The sequence below is a fragment of the Cryptococcus neoformans genome, chromosome 1 (assembly GCF_000149385.1).
Source record: "Cryptococcus neoformans var. neoformans B-3501A chromosome 1, whole genome shotgun sequence".
In the NCBI taxonomy this organism is placed as follows: domain Eukaryota; kingdom Fungi; phylum Basidiomycota; class Tremellomycetes; order Tremellales; family Cryptococcaceae; genus Cryptococcus; species Cryptococcus deneoformans.
In genome coordinates this window covers 803,542-822,500 of record NC_009177.1, presented here as the reverse complement: position 1 = coordinate 822,500, position 18,959 = coordinate 803,542, and the positions used below count along the sequence as shown (strand labels likewise).

General features: G+C 49.0%; 6 protein-coding genes across 6 annotated transcripts; 4 read left to right on the top strand and 2 right to left on the bottom strand.

Annotated features, from left to right (window-relative positions):
• Positions 1-3,285: 3,285 nt before the first annotated feature.
• CNBA3040 (hypothetical protein) lies at positions 3,286-6,668 on the top strand (the record flags this gene model as incomplete). Its single annotated transcript, XM_773211.1, has 9 exons — positions 3,286-3,334; positions 3,423-3,709; positions 3,788-4,830; positions 4,887-5,571; positions 5,640-5,743; positions 5,800-5,948; positions 6,003-6,162; positions 6,210-6,319; positions 6,463-6,668. 9 exons carry the CDS (start codon positions 3,286-3,288, stop codon positions 6,666-6,668), a joined length of 2,793 nt encoding a protein of 930 aa, XP_778304.1.
• A 657-nt stretch (positions 6,669-7,325) lies between these two features.
• Positions 7,326-9,509, top strand: CNBA3030 (hypothetical protein; the record flags this gene model as incomplete). The annotated part of the gene is made up of 8 exons (XM_773210.1): positions 7,326-7,822; positions 7,882-7,950; positions 8,055-8,087; positions 8,156-8,330; positions 8,384-8,628; positions 8,686-8,994; positions 9,051-9,097; positions 9,163-9,509. 8 exons carry the CDS (start codon positions 7,326-7,328, stop codon positions 9,507-9,509), a joined length of 1,722 nt encoding a protein of 573 aa, XP_778303.1.
• Positions 9,510-9,856: 347 nt separating this feature from the next.
• Positions 9,857-12,011, bottom strand: CNBA3020 (hypothetical protein; the record flags this gene model as incomplete). Its single annotated transcript, XM_773209.1, has 4 exons — positions 9,857-10,119; positions 10,244-10,391; positions 10,461-11,950; positions 11,996-12,011. 4 exons carry the CDS (start codon positions 12,009-12,011, stop codon positions 9,857-9,859), a joined length of 1,917 nt encoding a protein of 638 aa, XP_778302.1.
• Positions 12,012-12,241: 230 nt separating this feature from the next.
• CNBA3010 (hypothetical protein) lies at positions 12,242-12,967 on the top strand (the record flags this gene model as incomplete). Its single annotated transcript, XM_773208.1, has 4 exons — positions 12,242-12,389; positions 12,469-12,563; positions 12,651-12,746; positions 12,809-12,967. The coding sequence occupies 4 exons, from the start codon at positions 12,242-12,244 to the stop codon at positions 12,965-12,967; spliced, it is 498 nt and encodes a 165-aa protein (XP_778301.1).
• Positions 12,968-13,084: 117 nt separating this feature from the next.
• On the bottom strand, positions 13,085-17,597 carry CNBA3000 (hypothetical protein; the record flags this gene model as incomplete). The annotated part of the gene is made up of 10 exons (XM_773207.1): positions 13,085-13,634; positions 13,701-13,783; positions 13,851-14,333; positions 14,402-15,920; positions 15,977-16,750; positions 16,804-16,910; positions 16,967-17,061; positions 17,125-17,182; positions 17,245-17,302; positions 17,353-17,597. 10 exons carry the CDS (start codon positions 17,595-17,597, stop codon positions 13,085-13,087), a joined length of 3,972 nt encoding a protein of 1,323 aa, XP_778300.1.
• Positions 17,598-17,728: 131 nt separating this feature from the next.
• CNBA2990 (hypothetical protein) lies at positions 17,729-18,217 on the top strand (the record flags this gene model as incomplete). The annotated part of the gene is made up of 3 exons (XM_773206.1): positions 17,729-17,897; positions 17,949-18,005; positions 18,057-18,217. 3 exons carry the CDS (start codon positions 17,729-17,731, stop codon positions 18,215-18,217), a joined length of 387 nt encoding a protein of 128 aa, XP_778299.1.
• Positions 18,218-18,959: the final 742 nt, after the last annotated feature.

The following is an 18,959-nucleotide window of genomic DNA, read 5'->3' as shown; positions in this document are numbered from 1 at the left end:
ATTATTATGATGCATTCTACTACATAATTACAGTGGCTCACAAAATGATGGGTTATCGCCGTTGAATTCACTCACGGGCAGAAGCGCGGTGCCACGTATCCTCGTACGTGGGGTGCGAGTGAACGTGCTGTCTCGAACTAACGTCGAACCGTATGTCAGCAGTTTGTCAAAGTCAGGTCGTAGAGCTCAACCCATTGACCGTCTGGGAAATTGCATTTTAAATGTCGTTGACAGACTTTGAAGAACTGGGTGAGTTGAGTGCGGCTCGCGCTATTTCTGTTTTCTTATAGTATGTGATGAATGTCTGCGTTTGCATTGAAGACTATGTGTTGGCGGTTTGGAAGATGGACCTCGTACAGATTTGGCAGAAGAGGAAGACTGATCATGAGGAGTCTTCAACTGGAAAAAGTCTGTAACAAGCTAGATCTCATTCGATCTTTATTCTGTTGAGTGATGTGAGTTAGACCATTTTAGTTTCATGCCCAGCTACATGGTCCAAAACGCTCGCATGACCGCCGTATGAGACTCGAAGGCGACAGAGAGTACCTTTTGGTGGGAGGCGGATGGAGGGGTCCAGCCATTTCGAATAATGGGGGGTGGAGGGCGGGGCTTGAGGGATTATTATTGCTGCGACGGTTGGTCAGGTGGCGGCGGGCATAGCAGTTGCAAATGCAGTATGTTGTCGTTCGGCATGTCGAAGTATGTCGAGGAGAATAGAAACGTTCATTTTGAGGTGTGGTCCCTGGCGAGGTCGGCGAGAGTCGCATGATGAGACTCTAAATCTCTTTCCGAAAGTTTCTGGAAACGTAACTGGAAGGGCCTATGATTTACTGAAGGTCTTGCATGGTCGGTCTCCAGGCCGTGGCGGGCAACCACAACGGTGGCGTTTAGAGACACGGGGATGGAGAGGGGAGTCGTCGGGATAGGTGCGTTTCGGAGGCATGAAGGCAGTCTAGTCAAAGCTGTTTATGTGCTATAAAAGGTCAAGAAAGCCGTGGCACGAGAAGATACGTATAACAGAAGAAGAAATATGAAGTAAGTTCTAGAAACTGGAAAACTACTACAGCAGCCAGGATGAGAAGGCCAGATCCAAGAAGATCCAAGAAGATCTAAGAAGATCGAAGTAAGATCGAACGAGGCCTTCTCATTCACGAAAGTAAGAACGACAACGAACGGCGGCGGGCGGCATGTCCGTGCGTGTGGTAACGACAATTACACATCATGAGGCATTCAGCAGGCACGAAAATGATTTTTGGACTTGTGTTTTTGGCCCACATGAAATGCTTCAATGCATGCTCCTCTAAAAAAGCATAGATGTATGTGTAGAGCAAATTTTTCTCTACGTAACAATGGTGGTTGAGTATGGGGTTGTGCGAATGGTGGATATGAACAAAGGCGAAAGGAAAAGTGGCGGCGAGGCGTAAAAGATTAATATCATGATGAAAATTGATTAATAAATGAAATAATATGATGTGAACCTGGAGCCTGCGGGTGGGTCCTGCCGGTTCACGCCAAATCAGTTCCTGATCCGACAAAAGAACGCGCGGAGATTCAACTATTTATTATTATGCATTTTCCAAAAGGCGTGTGGGGAGGGACGGGTATGCAGCTTTCCCGTTTCAAATATAAAATTCGCGTCGCAACTTAGTTCTTAGACGGAATCAAATTCCGTGGTGATATTTGAAACCCTTTTTGGCATCTTTTCACTTCTATTGATCTTAACTTGTAGTTTTGATGGATAAAATTACATAATCAATGTGTGAGCAGCTTGCAGTTTGCAGGGGGGCCGGAGACGGGCAATGATAGCCGGCTCTCTCTCCGGGTGCTTCGCCGCCTTGACCGCCTTCTTCATTTATTTCGCTTGTCGCTGTTCGTTGCAGCCTAGCTTATTTACATATATTATGAGCTTGATAGGACAGGGTTCCTGTTTTGGTCAAAGATCAAGAAGGCTCTAAGCCCTAAGGTATAGAGATCAAGGTCAAAGGTCATACGGGATATGGAGCAGCAGCAGGCTACAGATGCGCGAATGTAGAATATGAATGACAATGATCGACATTCCAATCTATATAAGACCCTAGATCTTTCCAGTCTCGGAGGACAGCGTAACTTATGTTGTTCTCATGCTTCTTCATCTTTTTGATTAAGAACGTTTGATGTACGACCCCATCTCACAATAACTGCTTCCTCTGGGAGTGAGTACACCACACACTACACTTACACCCTATATCCCGCTACTCCGTCACCTGTCGTCCGTTTTCTGTTTTACGCGTCTCTCACAAATAAAGCCTTTGGTCGTCCCAGAACGCGCAACCATTGATCTGCATCAGTCACTCGCCCTTGTTCAGTGAGTACCTTCTGTTCATCGCCCACCATGTTCTTCCCACATGCACCTTTGTCCTTTCCTATCAACGGCAGCTTTGGCCAGTGCAGTTGAACCATAGCGTAGCCCATTTCTGTGACCTCCAAAAGGTGGTCGCAACGCTTCTTTTCCTTATTTCTCATGCCTTCTTCCGCTCTTCCCATCATTGCTTGAATTCCGTTTATAGAGGGCGCCAGACGATCAAATGCCCTCGTCTCTCGAAAACATGAGGATCCGGTTTTCAGTCCCTATTAAGTTCCTATGCAATCAACGATCATCGTCCTTGCGGAAATGACGTGTAGCCAGTCCTTGCAAGCTGACTAATGTCCTTCTGTTTACAGGGAGACATCGCCAGGAAGGGGAAAACATATGAGTCTTTTGGGCCATTATTTTTGCGAATTGTCAGTCTCCATGCAGCCTTCTGGTAGTGTTTCGCTCAAAAAGGTTTGACGAACGGCTGACACCAAGTACGGTGACTACGACAACATCTTCTCGAAAAGGCAAACACAAATTGCTTTACCGTTCTGAATCGTCCTCAAACCACTTACAGTCGTGTTGTTAGTGAATTTCCTACACCCGTAAGCTGTGGTTTCGGAATAAGACACAACGGTTGAGGACCAAGTCTAAAATCGCAAGTGAAAAAGGGCAGGGAGAAGGAGGGAAAAATGGCTGAAACCGGGGTTCAACATTTTCTGCGGAATGCCCCTAATAATGGAGATACAGATAATCCTGAGAAGTCAAGTGCCTGCCCCGTATTGCCGGATAATCAGCAGCCAGTCTTTGAGTTTGAAAAGCCATCAAAAGAGTTGCGAATCAGTTGCGACACATGGTGAGCATCTGAGATCGTCTCTCTTTTCCTTCCCGATTCATTAATGCAAGTTCGCCAGCCGCATCAAGAAGATCAAGTGCCCGGGTGAAAGACCGACATGTCGCAACTGCGAGCAAAAAGGCAGACCATGTACATATCCAACAGCAGTACGCAGGCGTGGCCCTGACAAGAATCCGGGTGGCAAGTTACTCATGCACCAAGCCGTTGTCAAGGTCAGGCTGATAAATTTCGCAGCACGCATGAAGAACAAAGTACAGCGAGCAAAACAGTCACGCAAAATTCAGGGACGTGACGAGGATCCTTCTCAAAGTACCTCTCTTACTAAAGGCATCGACTTGCATCAGCTAGCATCACCGCCGCCAAAATTACTTCCCAAACCTCCTACCCATGATATTCCAATCGCACAGGACGCTCAAGAAACTCGATTACACCTGATCACGCAACGACTGCCGATTCTATCTCAGTCACCACCGATTTCAGTTCCTCCTCAACCTTCCGACCAAAGCACCCTACACAGTACTGTGGGTTTTCGCAGTTCGGATTCCATTTCATCTACGCTGTTCAACCCGGAATCTAGCAAGGATATGTTGCTTGCGCAGACGCGACCACTGCATGTTCCAAAAGCCACTCCATCTCTCTCAGCACAATCTCTAGGACCTCAACCACTGCAATCGATCATCGATCAAGCCATTACACCCGAGATTGAACATCTGGCTTTGAATACACAATCTCAACTCATCCCCCAATCTGATCCTTCTCCGACTGAACCTTCTGGTCAGAGTCTGTTCAATTTGACCCAGCAGCAGTTTCAGCAGAAGATCCCTCTTAGAGTTACACCATTACCAACGTATGACCAATCGTCTTTCATCCCAATATCTGCAATTCCTCAGGATGTCGCGACATACAACTTTTTTTCGGCGGAAGCCAATCTTTCAGACACCACAAAAAGGGAGCCACAGGCTTTCTTCGCTCATACAGATCTGGTCAACATAGGCTCCGCTCCTAGTCAGTCACCATTCCTTCCGAATCATACATCTCTATGTGATTCCTCGTCCTTGGAATCACTGTTTTCTCCGCACATTACAAATTCTGATATCAACAGCTGTGTGAAACGGCCAGAGACGAATACGGGAGTTGAAACCTGGGATGGTCAACCGAGTTCACGAGGCACGGAAATCGCCGGCCTTCTACCTGTTAAAGACGTAGCAATAGCAGATGGGAGTCTGACCTGCGATCAACTGCCATATGCCACTGCAGGCGGGACGACTGGTTTTTCTAGTTTGGCTTTGTTTAACGATGGGCTGGTCCAGCCTTCAGAAGGTCCCGACGGACTGTCCCAAATCCGAGATACCAAGGACGGGATATCTAAAACGGTTCCAGCTTGGTATGGCTTTCCTCCAGGTAGCCTTGATCAGTCCTATGTTCCATTCACTGCTACCGGCATCCTGACTCAGGGCGTGCACTCACAAGACTTGAAGCGCAAGGCTGAGGATCCACCACTGGAGGAAAGTGAATACGAGATATATACCCCTCCGGGAAACATCCAAGCAGCAATGGATGGATGGTGGAACTGGATACTAGCACATTATGATAAAGATAAACATACAGCCATGCAATCGGTGGTCAGGGCCTGCAACAGTTTGTAAGTGAAAAGGTTTCTCACATTTGAAAAACAGACTGACATTATCACTCGCTCAGCTTTGCCAACGCACATATCTGGCTCAACTTCTTCAATAAGTCGTTATTCTTTTCCTCGCTTTTCTCTCAAGCTTCGGACTCAAATACTCTCGAGTACAAGGCTACATCTCTTCGTGCCGCACCCCACGTTCTTCTCTCTATACTCAGCCTTGTCACCCTTTTGCAAAAGGGCCATACACCGGAAGGTCAACAACTTGCGCTTTTGTTCCAGCGCGAAGCTCAGAGCATATTGAACTATTGTATCAGCGCAGGCTCTCAGGATCCGAGTCTTGTAGCAGCGGCTATCGTCATCGCTACCTTTGAGATGCAGCCACACGTCGAACACACCACAGATCGCTTAGTGGCTGCGGTCCTGATGCTTGACGGCATAGGATTGTCCGTTTTCTCCAGTAGGCTCGATGCGGACGATGTTCGAGTATCTACATCGATTACCGGTTTGCCACGATTAACACATTCGAATGTCCTTGCAACCACCGCGCGTGAGAGAGAAGTTCAGTTGGAGCCGTCTATCACGAAATGGGCACAGGTACCCGCGTGGGCGAATCATTGGTCCGCAGGAGATATATGGAAAGAAGAGATGAGGAGAATGCTTTGGGCCGCTAGCAGCATCTCGGCCACTCTGTCATTGTGGCTTTTCATGGTTGGAAAGAGTTCTTATAATTTAGAAATCAGCCATCCTGAGCGGGTAAGTCTCGTGATGACTTCAGTATCGGGATTTTTCTACGTTTTGCTGATGCCGTGGTATCTACTCAGTTTAGGCTTTTTTTCCCCGGAGAGATGGCAGTCATTGAGGCGGGAGATGGGGAGCAAGGTAAGACAACGCCATGGGCTCTCTATCATCGTCTCATAAGTCTCTGGTAAGCCTGATAAAACATAATCAGTCAGTATAGGCTGATTGTGCATGGCTATGTAGGCACTTTATTGTCAACAATCAACCTCTAAACGGCGTTTGCAAACTAGATGTCGTACGCGAACTGCAGGCTGTAGAAGACGACATACAGATCTTCATCGATGCTGGAGTTCTGAAAATTTATATCTGGCAGAGCGCCGATTGGGCAATGTGTTAGTTTTTCATTAAGGCAGCGTAAGCGTTAGCTGACTTCCTTTAACTCCTAGTCATCCGACGTGTCTTGGGTGTGATGGATTCTCAAGCTTTGCGCCGGTGGTTCCGAAATGAGATCACTTTTTTCAAGGCTCTAGCGGGCGATCGACCTGGCGTACCAGGGGTGCGACAGAGACCTCTTTATGCATGGTGGTATGTCATGCAAGTTTCGAGGTAAGTCGACGTGTTCGACATGCGTATGTCGACTGACTGGGTGAAAGTGCATTGGAGTTATCGAGAATGAGGAAAGAGTTTTGGGAGGATTCGGATTTGATCTACAATATGACATTAGCAGGTCTGGATCAGGTGATTAAATATTGGAATTGTCAAAGTGAGTCCCATCACTGTTGAGCCAGAGATATACAAAGCAAGGCTTTTGTTCCTTGGCTATTATGCTTCTCTCAGAGTGTTTCCTTTTTCCGTTGTTTGGATATCGGCCTTATGAGAATCAATGCTGATCAAGCGCTCATCCAGATGTCCTGGGACCGTACTTTGTATACCTCCAACATAAGTATCGAACTGTACTAGAAGAACGACAACGATTATTGCACGCGGAAGCGCAAGGACGTGTGCAGGACCTGTATCTCGAGCAGTTGAAAATTTTGAGAGCAGAGGCGGAGGGACAATTTGCGAAGATACAGAACATTTCGGAGTATCGTAATTCGAAATTGTATTATTAAATCAGTAGACGTTATATTCGATTTTTTGTTGGCACATGCGTAGTGATAAGCATATCGTATAATAACCGTATAATACGTTGAACTTGTTGTACAAGATGCAGATTTACTATAGATCTATGAAGCTGGTGGGGGAGAACATTTCAAGAGGCTGTCGGCGGCAGTGAAATACTGCCATGTAAAAAACATGGCGTAAGGTACACGTTCCATCGATCCAAGTTCCATAACATTCCCTGTGCATCGTAGTTGTGTTTATTATTAAGTTGCAAACGACTCAGGACTGATAAAATTTGGTAAAAGGCGATTATTATGGTTGGCTATTATTTTAAAACTGAGAGAGAAAGAAGGTCCTGCCACTCACGCTGAAAGTTTATTCAAGGAAAAAGGAGAAGGAGAGAGTCGTTCGCGCTAGCCACGCATACATCGATGGGGGGAACTGATCTGTTGACGGTTGCCTTTTTCGTCGGTCCTTTCCTTATCTTCTTGTTTGTGCCTTTTTGAGATTGGGTTGTCCCGTTCCTTGGACGCGTGGCAATGTATTTGCAATTTGTAATGGACTGCAACAAGTTTGTAATCAGAGATGCCCAGAAGTATATTTGCAGCTTGTAATTCCCCACTGCATTTCTAATCAATCCTATATAATGGGATGTTAAATACGTAATGCATCGCCGATCTCTCCGTCCTTATCTGCGGTATCCTTTCCCTGTAACTCAACACCTCAGTTTCAGATCAGTGCACCATTTTTACAGCTACCGAGAAATAAACGAAAAAAATGAAAAGCCTATAAAATATTCCCACACACCCACAATTCACTTTTCTCTTTATTGCAATATTCATTCACCTTTACCTGTCCACTCACATCCCCACTCTTCTACAGATACCAACGAACACACGGTCCATCGTTCAATGGACCCAGCTTTTCACCCTCCTTTTCCCTTATCAAACTTATATCAGACCCTTCCTTTCGGGACATGCTGCGCTATATTGATACTGTGGGCGGTACACCACATACTCTGTCAACGTTATGCACCCATCACAATTACGGGGCCTACTCGCAGAGAAGAAGTAGGCGCTCATGGAGAGACGACTGAAGAGCTCGTCCATAAGTGGTGCAAAAGCCTAAAGGAGGGCTTCACAGCTAGCTGGTGGTTGCCAAAGTACGTGTTGGGACAGGGGAGCGAGCAAGTGTAGAAGGGACTAACCAATGGGTATGAAGTGGCCATGCTCAAACGATTTATTCGGGATTGGCAGACTTTTCTATGGATGATCATGTAACTTATCAGAGGTAAGTGGGGTGTGCACGCGACCTGGTGGCAAGAACGGCGACTTCCCGTGGGATCAAAACGAATCCATCACCGAACGACACGAGGCTGACATTACAATAATCAGACAACTTCTTCGACTTCCGGATGGAGGAACAATGTGGGTTGATCAGACTTCAGGTGTGATAGTAGAGCCCTGTCCGTGAACAATACTGACAAGAGGACCAGCGGTGTTGATGTCTATCCGCCTCTCACTACTGAGCTGGCAGACGATGCCCCAGTCATCGTCGTCAACCATGGCCTTACCGGGGGCAGCCATGAAAGTTATGTGAGGAACTTGGTCGTTTGGCTCACCAAGCCTATCGCTGAAGGAGGTCTAGGTGGACGAGCAGCTGTAGTCAATGTAAGTAGATCATATAGAGTTGAACACACGGAAAGACACTAACCGATCCATAGTTCCGTGGATGTGCCTCAACTCCACTGACTTCTCCTCACCTTTATTGCTCCGGCAACACCATTGACAATCACACGGCTACAACATATCTCGCCAGTCTATTCCCCGATGCCCCTTTACTCGGAGTCGGCTTCTCCCTTGGCGCAGCGGTTATGACGAGATACCTCGGTGAGCAGGGCGATAAAAGTCGTTTGCGAGCCGCTGTTGTCCTCTACTGTCCTTTGGAGCTAAAGGCGATGAGCGCCAAGTAAGTACCGGTGCTCCCTCATCAATCACCTTTTTATGCTGAATCAACCATTACAAGACTAGACTCTGCCCATCTGTTCCCTCGCCTCTATTCCCTTACAATGGCTCGCAAAATTCTCAAGTCCATCTCTCCCCATTTACTTCCCCCTTCACCGCTATCATCTCCATCGTCGCCTTTACATGTCAACATTCCAGAAATCCTTTCCCTATCCTCTTCAGTCAAGTATAAATGGACACTTCGTGCCAGTAAAGTGACCGAATTAGTAGTCACAAAAGTCGGCGGCAGTGCGCCTTGCTTCCCCTTTGAAGGCATGGACCAGTTCCTGGAGTGGGCTTGTCCCAGTGGATGGATAGGTCGCATCAAGAGGTGAGTATAAGGTTTTCCCTCATGATACTGGGTACGCATATTGATTGGTGTTCCAGGCCGACGCTGGCTATTTCTGCTCTCGATGATCCCATAGTATCAGGTGGTTAGTCCTTTATGACGCTTGTTTTGAATCCTTTTCTTTTTCTTAGCTAACTTTTTACGATTCAGACTGCCTTCCCTATTCTGCAGTCCGCGCTTCATCGCACATGATACTTGCGGGAGTCGCACAAGGCGGACACTTGGGCAGTTTTGATTCGCCTTCCCCCTTTGGACCTGATAGACACCGTCGATGGCATGTTCGACCTACGATCGAATTCTTGCGTGGGGTTATCAAGGATTTGCCCAAATCAGCTTCTGAACAAAAGTTGGGTAGGGTTCAAGTCGAAGAGAGGGAAGACGGGTGGTCTTGGGTCGGAGAAGTCGGATGGAAACTTGTAGGTGAGGAAGAAGAGTGCGGTTGGGTGGGAAATGGTATCTGTGAGAGTGAGATGGATGGGGCAGGTGCGAGCGTGTAGGCGGGGGAGAGGGCTGCCGCTTTGTGATTGCCGATGATATGGAATGAAAGATAGATTATTACGAGATGAAACGTTGATGTAGATGGATAGCGACGAGTGACATGTAACTCGCATCCCCGTACTGTATTATTGTTGGGGTAGTATCACAAACAAACATACATACCATAGACTCAAAAAGTCGGAACACTTTGAAGCATACAACACCAAATAAACCCGGAAATGAAGCTTCTACAAATTTCTCAATTTTTTAGCTTTTTACTCTCTAAAGCAATATTTTTTTAATCACGATCGAAAATCGAATTATACTCTTTATACTTTAGTCCTCATTCAAATATCTCCATGAACTCCTACTCGTCGTTTCCATCTTCACTTTTCCCTTCCTCTTCTTCCACATCCATCTCCTCAATCCTTTGCAAACCATCATCATCGTCTGCTTCCATCATATCTCCAGACGGCTCATCCAGATCTTCGACATCTTTCCCGAGCGGTTGCTCGCTATCGAGTTTCCGCAACCTCTCGACATCGGCCTTGGCTTCCTCAAAGAGGGCTTCTTCCTTGTCCCACGATCGACTCGCATCGTATCCCGCGGATTTCGCCAGGTAATCTTTATCTGTAACCACACAATTTATAAAATTTCAGCAAAAATACAAGGTTCCGGCGCGCGTGGTTTTCCGAATTCCCGAGAGAGAAAACAGAAAAGAATAGAAAAAAAAAAATTTAGAAAAAAAACTCACCGAGTGGTTTGCGCGCCATGATGGCAGCTGTCATCTTTTCCGGATTCACCTTGTTTTCCCGCGCACCTTTCAGTCGAAGTGAACGGATATCACGGCCGGGGAAATATGCCTTCATCAGAGTATAGTTTTCGCCAGTCTCGCCCAGGATCTGTACCCGACAAAAGTCAGTCAGCCATAGTCATAGTGATAGTCGTACCAAAGGAAAAAGGAGATGTACCTCGTAGAACAGCTCTGTTTCCATCTTTGACCATCTCTGTGATTTCCTATTCTTTCCGTACGTCGCCGAATTGACAAAACGCGTTTCATCGTCAACTTCCACCACATCACCATCCTCCTCCTCACGTTCCCTAAACTCTCGAAGTCGTTTTTCTTGCAATGCTAATCGATAATCGGCGACATCAAACTCTTCCGCTCCACCAGGACCACCCCACCCGTCATCATTAGACCGGGGAGATACAGGATCATCTGTGACGGTGAAGCCAGCAGCGCGAAGGGCGGCCGTGGCGGCGTCCTCCTCCTCCTCATTCGCGATAACTGCATTGTCTTCGGGAGCAAGGGAGTTGGGACGGGCGTTATCGCCAAACATGTTTTCAAACGCCTGGTCCTCTTCGTCAACGGGGCCATTGTCTACAGCCACATCTTGCACATCCGAGTCGACCGCTCCGTCCTCTTCATCGCCTTGGCCAAAGCCTGCTGCCGCACGCTCTCCCGCTTCTTCCGAGGATGATCGCGGGGGTGTAAGTCTGTCGGGAGCCACCTCAAACTCTTCGTCAGAGTCCATCTCATCGGGAGAGACATCCTTCTCGTCCCCGCCTTGTTTCCTAATTTCTTCTCTTCTCTTTGACCTATCCTTGTTTTGAGCAGCACGGACTTTACGTCTCTTGATCTGATTACGCTTCCAAGTTTCCTCGGCACGCTTTTGAGCAACCTCCTTCTTCTTGAGCATTTCTGCTCGTCGAAATTCGTCAATCTTGATAGCGCGGGAGGATACCCGGCCTTCCGAGACGAGTACGGTGGCGAGGTCGCCCATGGTCATCTCTTCCGTGACCGGACTGCCTACCATTTCTTCGGGCTCTACATCGGTGAGGGCAATCGTAGCGACCCGAGGGCCCCGGGAAGTTTTCGCACGCTTTGCGCGCCCCGGAGCAAGTGAGCCCGCACGCGAAGAAGAGACTGACCCCGCTAGTGACGTCTCGTCGTCGTCGTCGAGTACTGAAGCCGCTCGTTTGGATCCTGCTTGGCTGGCAGAATCGTCGTCCGACGCAGCCTGAGGTGTCGACGCTGCCGTGCCCGGGATCTTCCCCGCCCGTTTCTTTTTGGGTGCTTCGGTACTGGCAGCAGGTATTCTCCTCCGTCGAGGCGCTTTGCGCCGTATCTCGCCGCTTGGAGGCGGCATGGAGGAAGAAATGGAAGCGACGGCCTCTTCGGCGAGCAGGACGGGGTCTACGACGGGCGGAGAGGACTCGAGTGCTGTGGCCAGCGTGGGAGGGAGTCCCGAGGGGTCGGCGGGCTGCGTGGCTGTGGTCAGTGTGGGTGGGAATCCGGCTGTCGGCGGCGTCGGCGGCCGCGGTGACTCGGAGGGCGGGCGGGGGGCAGCGGTGGGCGGGCGAGCTGCGGCATCGAGGAGGGAGAGCGACTGGCGGGGGGCGGCCGTGGGGGGCTTGCGCTGGGGCGGCCGGGCCACGGGTTTGAACTTGTTCTGGCTCGCTGCGGGGGGTCAGTGCGGGGAGGAGTGCCAAAACGCCTACTCACGGAGACGGAGAGACATCGCGGGCGATCTGTGGCTGCAGCTGCAACAACAACTCAAAAACAAAAATAATCCACAACATCACGCCTCGAATCCCACTCCCGTGCCTACCCCCCGCCTGCCTATTCCACTCCCCTCCCCGCGCCTATCCACCAAAAGTGTCTGCGAATCCGGTTTGTGCATTTGCACCAATGCTCCCTTTCGTCGTCCACTCATACACCCACACCCACACTCGCACTCATACACCCACCATGTTCGCCCCAGCCCTCCTCCGCACAGCCCGCCCAGCAGCATCTCGCATCGCTCCCATCGCTTCCCGTCTCGCGTCCTCCTCCACAAAGCTCACCATCGCAAACGAGAACTTTCCCTTGCCCACCGGAGAGGAGGTCGACCCGCAATGTACGTCTCTGCTCTTGTACTGTCGGCATACGGCTGCCGTCTACTCCAAACCAACACTAACACTATTCCGGATGGACAGTGAACGGCTACCCTCAACTCCCCAATGTGTCTTTGCAGAATCGATACCCTTTCGGCTGGTGGGATATCCAGGAGCGCAAGAACTTTGGTGAAGTAGTAAGTTTTGTGCTGCTATATAGAAACATATAGAATATATACCGCAAAACTGTGGAGAAAAAATACATGCTCATGACCTTCTTCTAGGTGCATGAGAGCGAGGATGTCCTCGGCATGTGGGGCCCTGACGTCCACAAGACTTCCTGGCAAAGCGCCCTGCTTCAGGCAAGTCTTTCCACGCATGTTATATGTATATAGCTTGCAAAACAAAAGGCCTCTCTATTGACACTCCTTCCTTTCTATAGCTCTGCACTGCCTTTGGTCTCGTCGGTGCCGTCTCCTACGTCCTCATCAAGACCCGCCCCGAACGACCAGTCACTGCCCGAGATTACCCTTACGGCGGTCTTGAGAAGGAGCTTGGTGGTATAAACGTCGCCAGGAAGGAGCAAGTCGACGAAGAGTAAAAGTGTTCGATGCACGACATATCTTTTCCGGAATAGGACACGCTGCGACGACAGCTAATTGAAGGGAAAAAAATACTACTACATGCTAATCGCTACAGTAACGTTGCACCAAATGGCTTACTCTTGGCCCTTGCCCCTCGCCCGACCACGGGCCCTCGACCCACCCCTACCCCGTCCACTCGTGCTCGTACTCCGACTCCCTCCTTCGCTTGACGCTACCGAATCTCCAACACTCGAAGCCGTTCCAGCCCTCCTCCTCCCTCGCGCACTCGTCTTCTTCCTCTTGTTGCTACTGCTGTTGCTCCCCTCCTCCTTTTCATCATCTCCAGCCTCCTTTCCGTCCACTTTTCGTTTCCCCTTTGCCTTACGCTTCTTCTCCTTCTCCTCGTCTGCAAGTATCGCATCCACATCCAAATCCTCGCCTTTGCTCATCCTAATTTCGGCCTCCTTAAACTGCTTGATAACCCCCATCAACCGTTTACTAACGTTCATACCTCTTTTTCTAGGCGCATAATGTCCCGCTCCAGCAGACATATCGAAAAATGGATCAAGCGTCCCTTGTTTATTCAAAGCCCCATGTTTGCCCCGTAGGGATATACGTTGCACGATAGGCGTCAATTCGTCGTCCACCTTGGATATAGACCAAGATAACTCTTCGTGGAGAAAACTGAAACGGGTAGGGGTGCATTTTTTTCAGCATTCAAGGCACAATAAACGGGGACAGGTTACTCACGTTCGCAGGGCTGAAAGTCTGGGGAATCCCCAATGGAAGGGCTCTTCCGATTCATCGACGGTTGGATATAGGTATGCCTCCCTCTATTCGCAATGGTAATCATCAATACTCGTTTGTTCCCCCCCCCCCTTTTTTGGTCAAAAAACTCACCACAAGCGGGTCAGGCCAGTCTGCAGTGAGGTATATACTCTTCAAGAATCTCTTTTTAAACGATTTCCTCCATTTCGTCCCACTCTCTTCCTCTGTATCATTCCCTTTTTGCACTCGTCCCCACCATTCTTTGAAATCATACAGACCCCTCTCCCCCGGAAAATTCGCCAGGATCTCGAGACCCATAACAGGCCCAATCCCGGGCAATCCCAACGTATAATCGCTCCCCAGGAAATACGCGAGTGAAATCAACCTTTCGCGCGTTAACATCAATTCTCTTTCCACATCTGCCAGCAGGAAACACTCTGCGTATTTGGCGTCGTTGAAAATGTTTTTGAAGCACTGGACACCGCCAAAGAGGAAAACATCGGAATCATCGGTGATGATACCGTCTACGAGACCTAGCTGTGCCAGTTTGGCACATTGCGCTTCCGCTTCCATGGGTGCTGTTATGTAAGGAATACCGAAATGCCTCAAAAGTGTCTGTTTTTTGAGCCTAGTTTTTAGCACAGATATCCTTTTGACCCCACACAGAAACACAAACGACTTGCCTGGATTTGCGCAATCATACTTTGGGTAATCTCATCCGAGTCTCTCATCGCCACCCTATTCTCAGAGTTCAACACCCGTATCTCGTCATCAATCTCCCCGCGAACCTCGTTGAGATCCCGATTCTTAATCGACGCCACGAAACGTGCATAGTCATCGGATTCTGCCGCCACATCAGCTGGCGCCAGGTCACCGTCATCCTCATCGTCATCTCGGGGCGCTGCGATCAAGGCAGGAGAAGGAGATGCAGCAGTGTTGAGCGAAACATCCGATTCAGTCGTCCGGAGAGGACGGGGTGGCGGGGTCGGGGAAGGTGACCAGGAATACGTGGACCGGGTCTCATCCTTCTCATCCGCTTCGCTGCCGTCCTCGTCGTCCATCTCATTGTACATCACAGGCGAGCGTGGCGACGGGCGTTCCAAAAAATGCGGTCTTTCAAGCGATCCAGACCCATACAGCTCAGGTGATGGTGGTGAACGAGGCGGGATCATGTCCGGGGACGGTGCGCCTCTGATTTCAGTTGGATCTGTGGCTTCCAACGTAAAGGGTAGGTCTGGGGCACCAGCAGGGACGGAAACATCATCGACAGAGATTGGAGAAGATTTTGGCCATGATTTTGGCTCAGCTACGTTCCTCAAAGGAGAAGGTACATTGACCGCTGAATTCAGCTTTTGTAATGCTTTGGGCCGTACCGGCACGGCTGTCGATTGTGAGATTTGGGATCGAGAAGTGATGGCAGGCGGTGCCTGTTCGCCAGATGACTGAGCAGCTCTTTCGGGCAGGTCCGACGCCAGGGGAGGTAGATAGACAGAAGCCCGCTTCTCTTTAAACGTTGACATGACCAGGGGCTCTCCTTTATCATCATCATCATCGTCATCATCATCCATGACTATAGGGTCGATCATCCGCGTAGAATTCGGATGAGTGGAAGCAATTTCCGGGGTTTCCATGCCTGGGGCGATAGAAGCACCTAATGACACCCGAGAAGAGCTCAACGTCGTTGATGGCGTGTCGACTTCTTCAAACTCGTCCTCATCTTCGCTGTCTTCTGCCTCTATGTCAACTTGAGCAGGTGTCACAGTGCCACTAGGCACGAGTTCTACTTCTTCCATATCTCCGTCCTCTTCCTCCGTCAATTCGTCTTTTCCGACGTCAACAACTCTGAATCCTTCATTTTCGCTCCTTGATTTCCTTTCAGCCTCTCTCCGACTGAGAGCCAAGGCTTTTGCTAGATCTTCATCAACCTCTGTCTCATCGTCTCCCAGCTCTTCTTGTTGCAAAGCCAAGGCCAAAGCTTCATCGTTAGCTGTCGGCACAACCTCTTCCTCCCCTTCTTCTTCCTCGCCATCGACATCGAATAATGGCTTGGACGATGCCGTTCGTGATGGCCCAAAGGGTTTGACTGCAACGTCGAGAGGGGCTCGTGCCTGACGTTTGGGAGCGTAGCGGGCAGCAATAGCTTCAAGCACTTGTTGACGACGATACTCTCGGAGGTCTTGATCCATAGCAGCCTGCGGAGGCCTAAATCCTGTACGTCAGGTAAATTTCCAATATAATCCATGAGAACTTAAACTCACGGTGATAGGGGTTCAATGTCCGATTCATGCTCGCTTTCAGTCTTGGGTTCCGCAGGCTCAACCTCTATTGGCTTCTCCTTCGATCCCTCTCTGATTCCCAGAGCCCATCCTCCACCTTCAGTCTCGTCTTTCTTCACTAATACATACTCTCTGTTTCTTTCTGCCGCGATTCTCACAGGAATGGTCAAGTGGGCTTTACCAACCATATCCGTGACCGTTAAAAGTTGCTGGGTCAAAGCGTTACGTTGGGAGAGGTGCTTTATCTGTGCTTTGGAAAAGTCTAAAGGAGTAGGAGCGGCGCGAAGCATATCAGCGAGTCGGCGGTGAGATTGTTGGCGGGACCGGATACGTAAATCACCGATAATTTCGTACTGGACCTCGGTGGGCAAAGCACGAAATTCGGCTGATTCTATGTCGATGTCCTCGGGGTGGACCTCGTCTATGAATTGTTTGAGCTCCTCCTCTGTAGCTAATCTGGCGTCTGGTCTGTCAGACGTCGATACTGTGGGCATCTCGGCTGCAGGTAAGCGATAAGGATCATGCTTTTTGAAGTATTTTCTTCGTTTTTCCGGGTCTGTCGGTACTGCACTTGGATCGACACCCTCGGTCTGTGCAGGTCCGGGAGAACGAGGCCGGGAAGGGCCGGCACGACCTTCTAAATCTTCGAGATATACAGCTCCCTCAGCGATTTGTTCTCCCGCTTCATCAGGATAGCGCCTTGCGTACTCTGCAGCTGCCTCAGCTGCTGCTTTGGCCTCTTTTTGTTCTTGTGCGCTGAGAACAGTCAGTTTCCAGAAGCCATCTTAGCTTAAATAGAAATCACTAACACTTGTGCCGCCTTCACTGCCTCGCGACGCATCTGAGCGGCAAAAAGCTTCTCAGCCACTTTGGCATGATTGGCAGCAGCACCAGTCTTCTTTCGCTTTCTTTCGGCCTATGCATTGGTCTCATATCAGCTATGAAAATGTACGCTATAAAGCTGCTATTCACGATAGTCGATCGCTTGAGCGCCGGAGCGCCTCCATCGAAGACGAACACTGGTTTTATCCCGTGGAACAACAGTTTATTTATCCGACGTAGGAAACCTAAGTAAGACGATGACTATCATTAGAATTCCGTACATTGTAGCGATCCATTTGAGAACTTACCTAGAACGTGTGCATTCACTAAGACCCTACCATCTTTATCCCTCATTGTCGCTTGGAACTGTGCAATGATAATAATATTAGCATATGAATTGTCTTGCCACAGAATGGCATAATTCTTACTTGATAAAGCCAGATGGAACTATCAATCGCCAATCGCTTCCCTTCCATACTCTCGATCCTGGATAGACATCAGCACGACGTCCATTACATGGTCGTGGCCCAGCTTACTGGACTGGACGAGCGACTGGGTTAAGCAGAGACCAAAGGCCTTTGACACCCATATTGATTATTCGCTTCCACCTATGGACGTGGTGGTAAAACAGGCAAGCGGGACTCTCGTCAAAGTAGGCAACGGTTGACTGGACCAACGAAGAACTTAGTGATGATGACGATGAGTAGGCTGAGACGGAGATCATCTCCCTGTCCGCTCCAGTCGTTATAACGCGTCGCGCGTAAATATCAGAGATGGTCATGTCAAATAAAGCAATAAAAAGAACAACAATCAACAGCAACGACTACAGAGAACATCCAGCTAATACTTCCCCTCTTCAGCTCCTTTCGACTTTGACCGACTCCTTACTTTCCACTGCCAGCCTCGAGTGCCATGTCCCGTCCATCAATAGAAATGAACCTCCCTCCTTCACTCCTCAACTTTTATCAAAAACAGCAAGAATACGCCGGTCTTCAGGCTTTGCGCGAGGCATCTGCGGATCTTGTGGCAAGGGCTGAGAAGCTCGCAGAGATGTCTAATATAATGGCAGATGGGGGAGAAGGTAAGTTATGTTGGTGATCGATGACGAGGGACCATTGCTTATTTTCGATAGCGATTGGTGGGGTGTTGAGAAATTGGCCTCACGTCTTCTCCATCCTCAGCCTTTTCAGTAAGCCTAAACCTTTTGTTAAAGCAGATGACAACTGATACATGTTATCAGCGGCCCAAATGGAAAAGGCTTCTGGAGACCACTCACGGCAGGAAGATGAGGACGAAGAGCCTCTCCCTTGTCTCGTGCGCTTAGCATACGGCGGCGAAACAGCCTCTGTAGAGAGCTCCGCACCGACGACCACCACCGCATCTGATAAAACAAAACAGTAATGAGATATCTGTCTTATCTATCATCTTAGATTCCTTCATTACCTAATCTCCATCCATTGGGAGAGAATTATCGTCTTGTGATCATATGAGTGTTTTGGATTTATGATATCTGCCGAATCGTGTATGTACCATTTTCACATCTGCTGACGACGACCAAAAGTACTACGTTAAAATGTATATGACACCAAATATATCTACTAATATGCCTACGAGCCTGTAGATGCACGGCAGTAGCACACGGAGATGGAGTTCCTGCATCACATAACCAACACAATCGCGACTTGTCATCCTTTGTGGACATCATATATGTCTTGAAGCTGGTCTACTACCCCAAACATCAATCCTTTATGAACCCCCTGTCAAATCACATTCGCCAACTAAACATACCGATTCAGTGTCAGAAGTCCCTTGAAGTCATCAGTATTTTCTCATCTCATATCTTATTCCATCAAAGTTATCTATCGACCACTACGGTAAATAACAGCCATTCAAACCGGCAGATCTGCTTTCCAAAACCTCCTCAATCCTTGCTTTATTGTCCACATAGGGTATCAAACCTTGGACTCGGTTCCTCCGTGATTTTCGCCGCCCTGGGAGGGCTTCCAACAATTGGACAAAAATGTTGGCGGACAATCTGAACCACTCCTTCAACCCTATCTCACTTGGCGGCACCTTCCTCCTTCTCGCACCAAGACTTGTCCATAGCCAACCACTTAGTGACTGGAAAAACAAGCTCATCAAA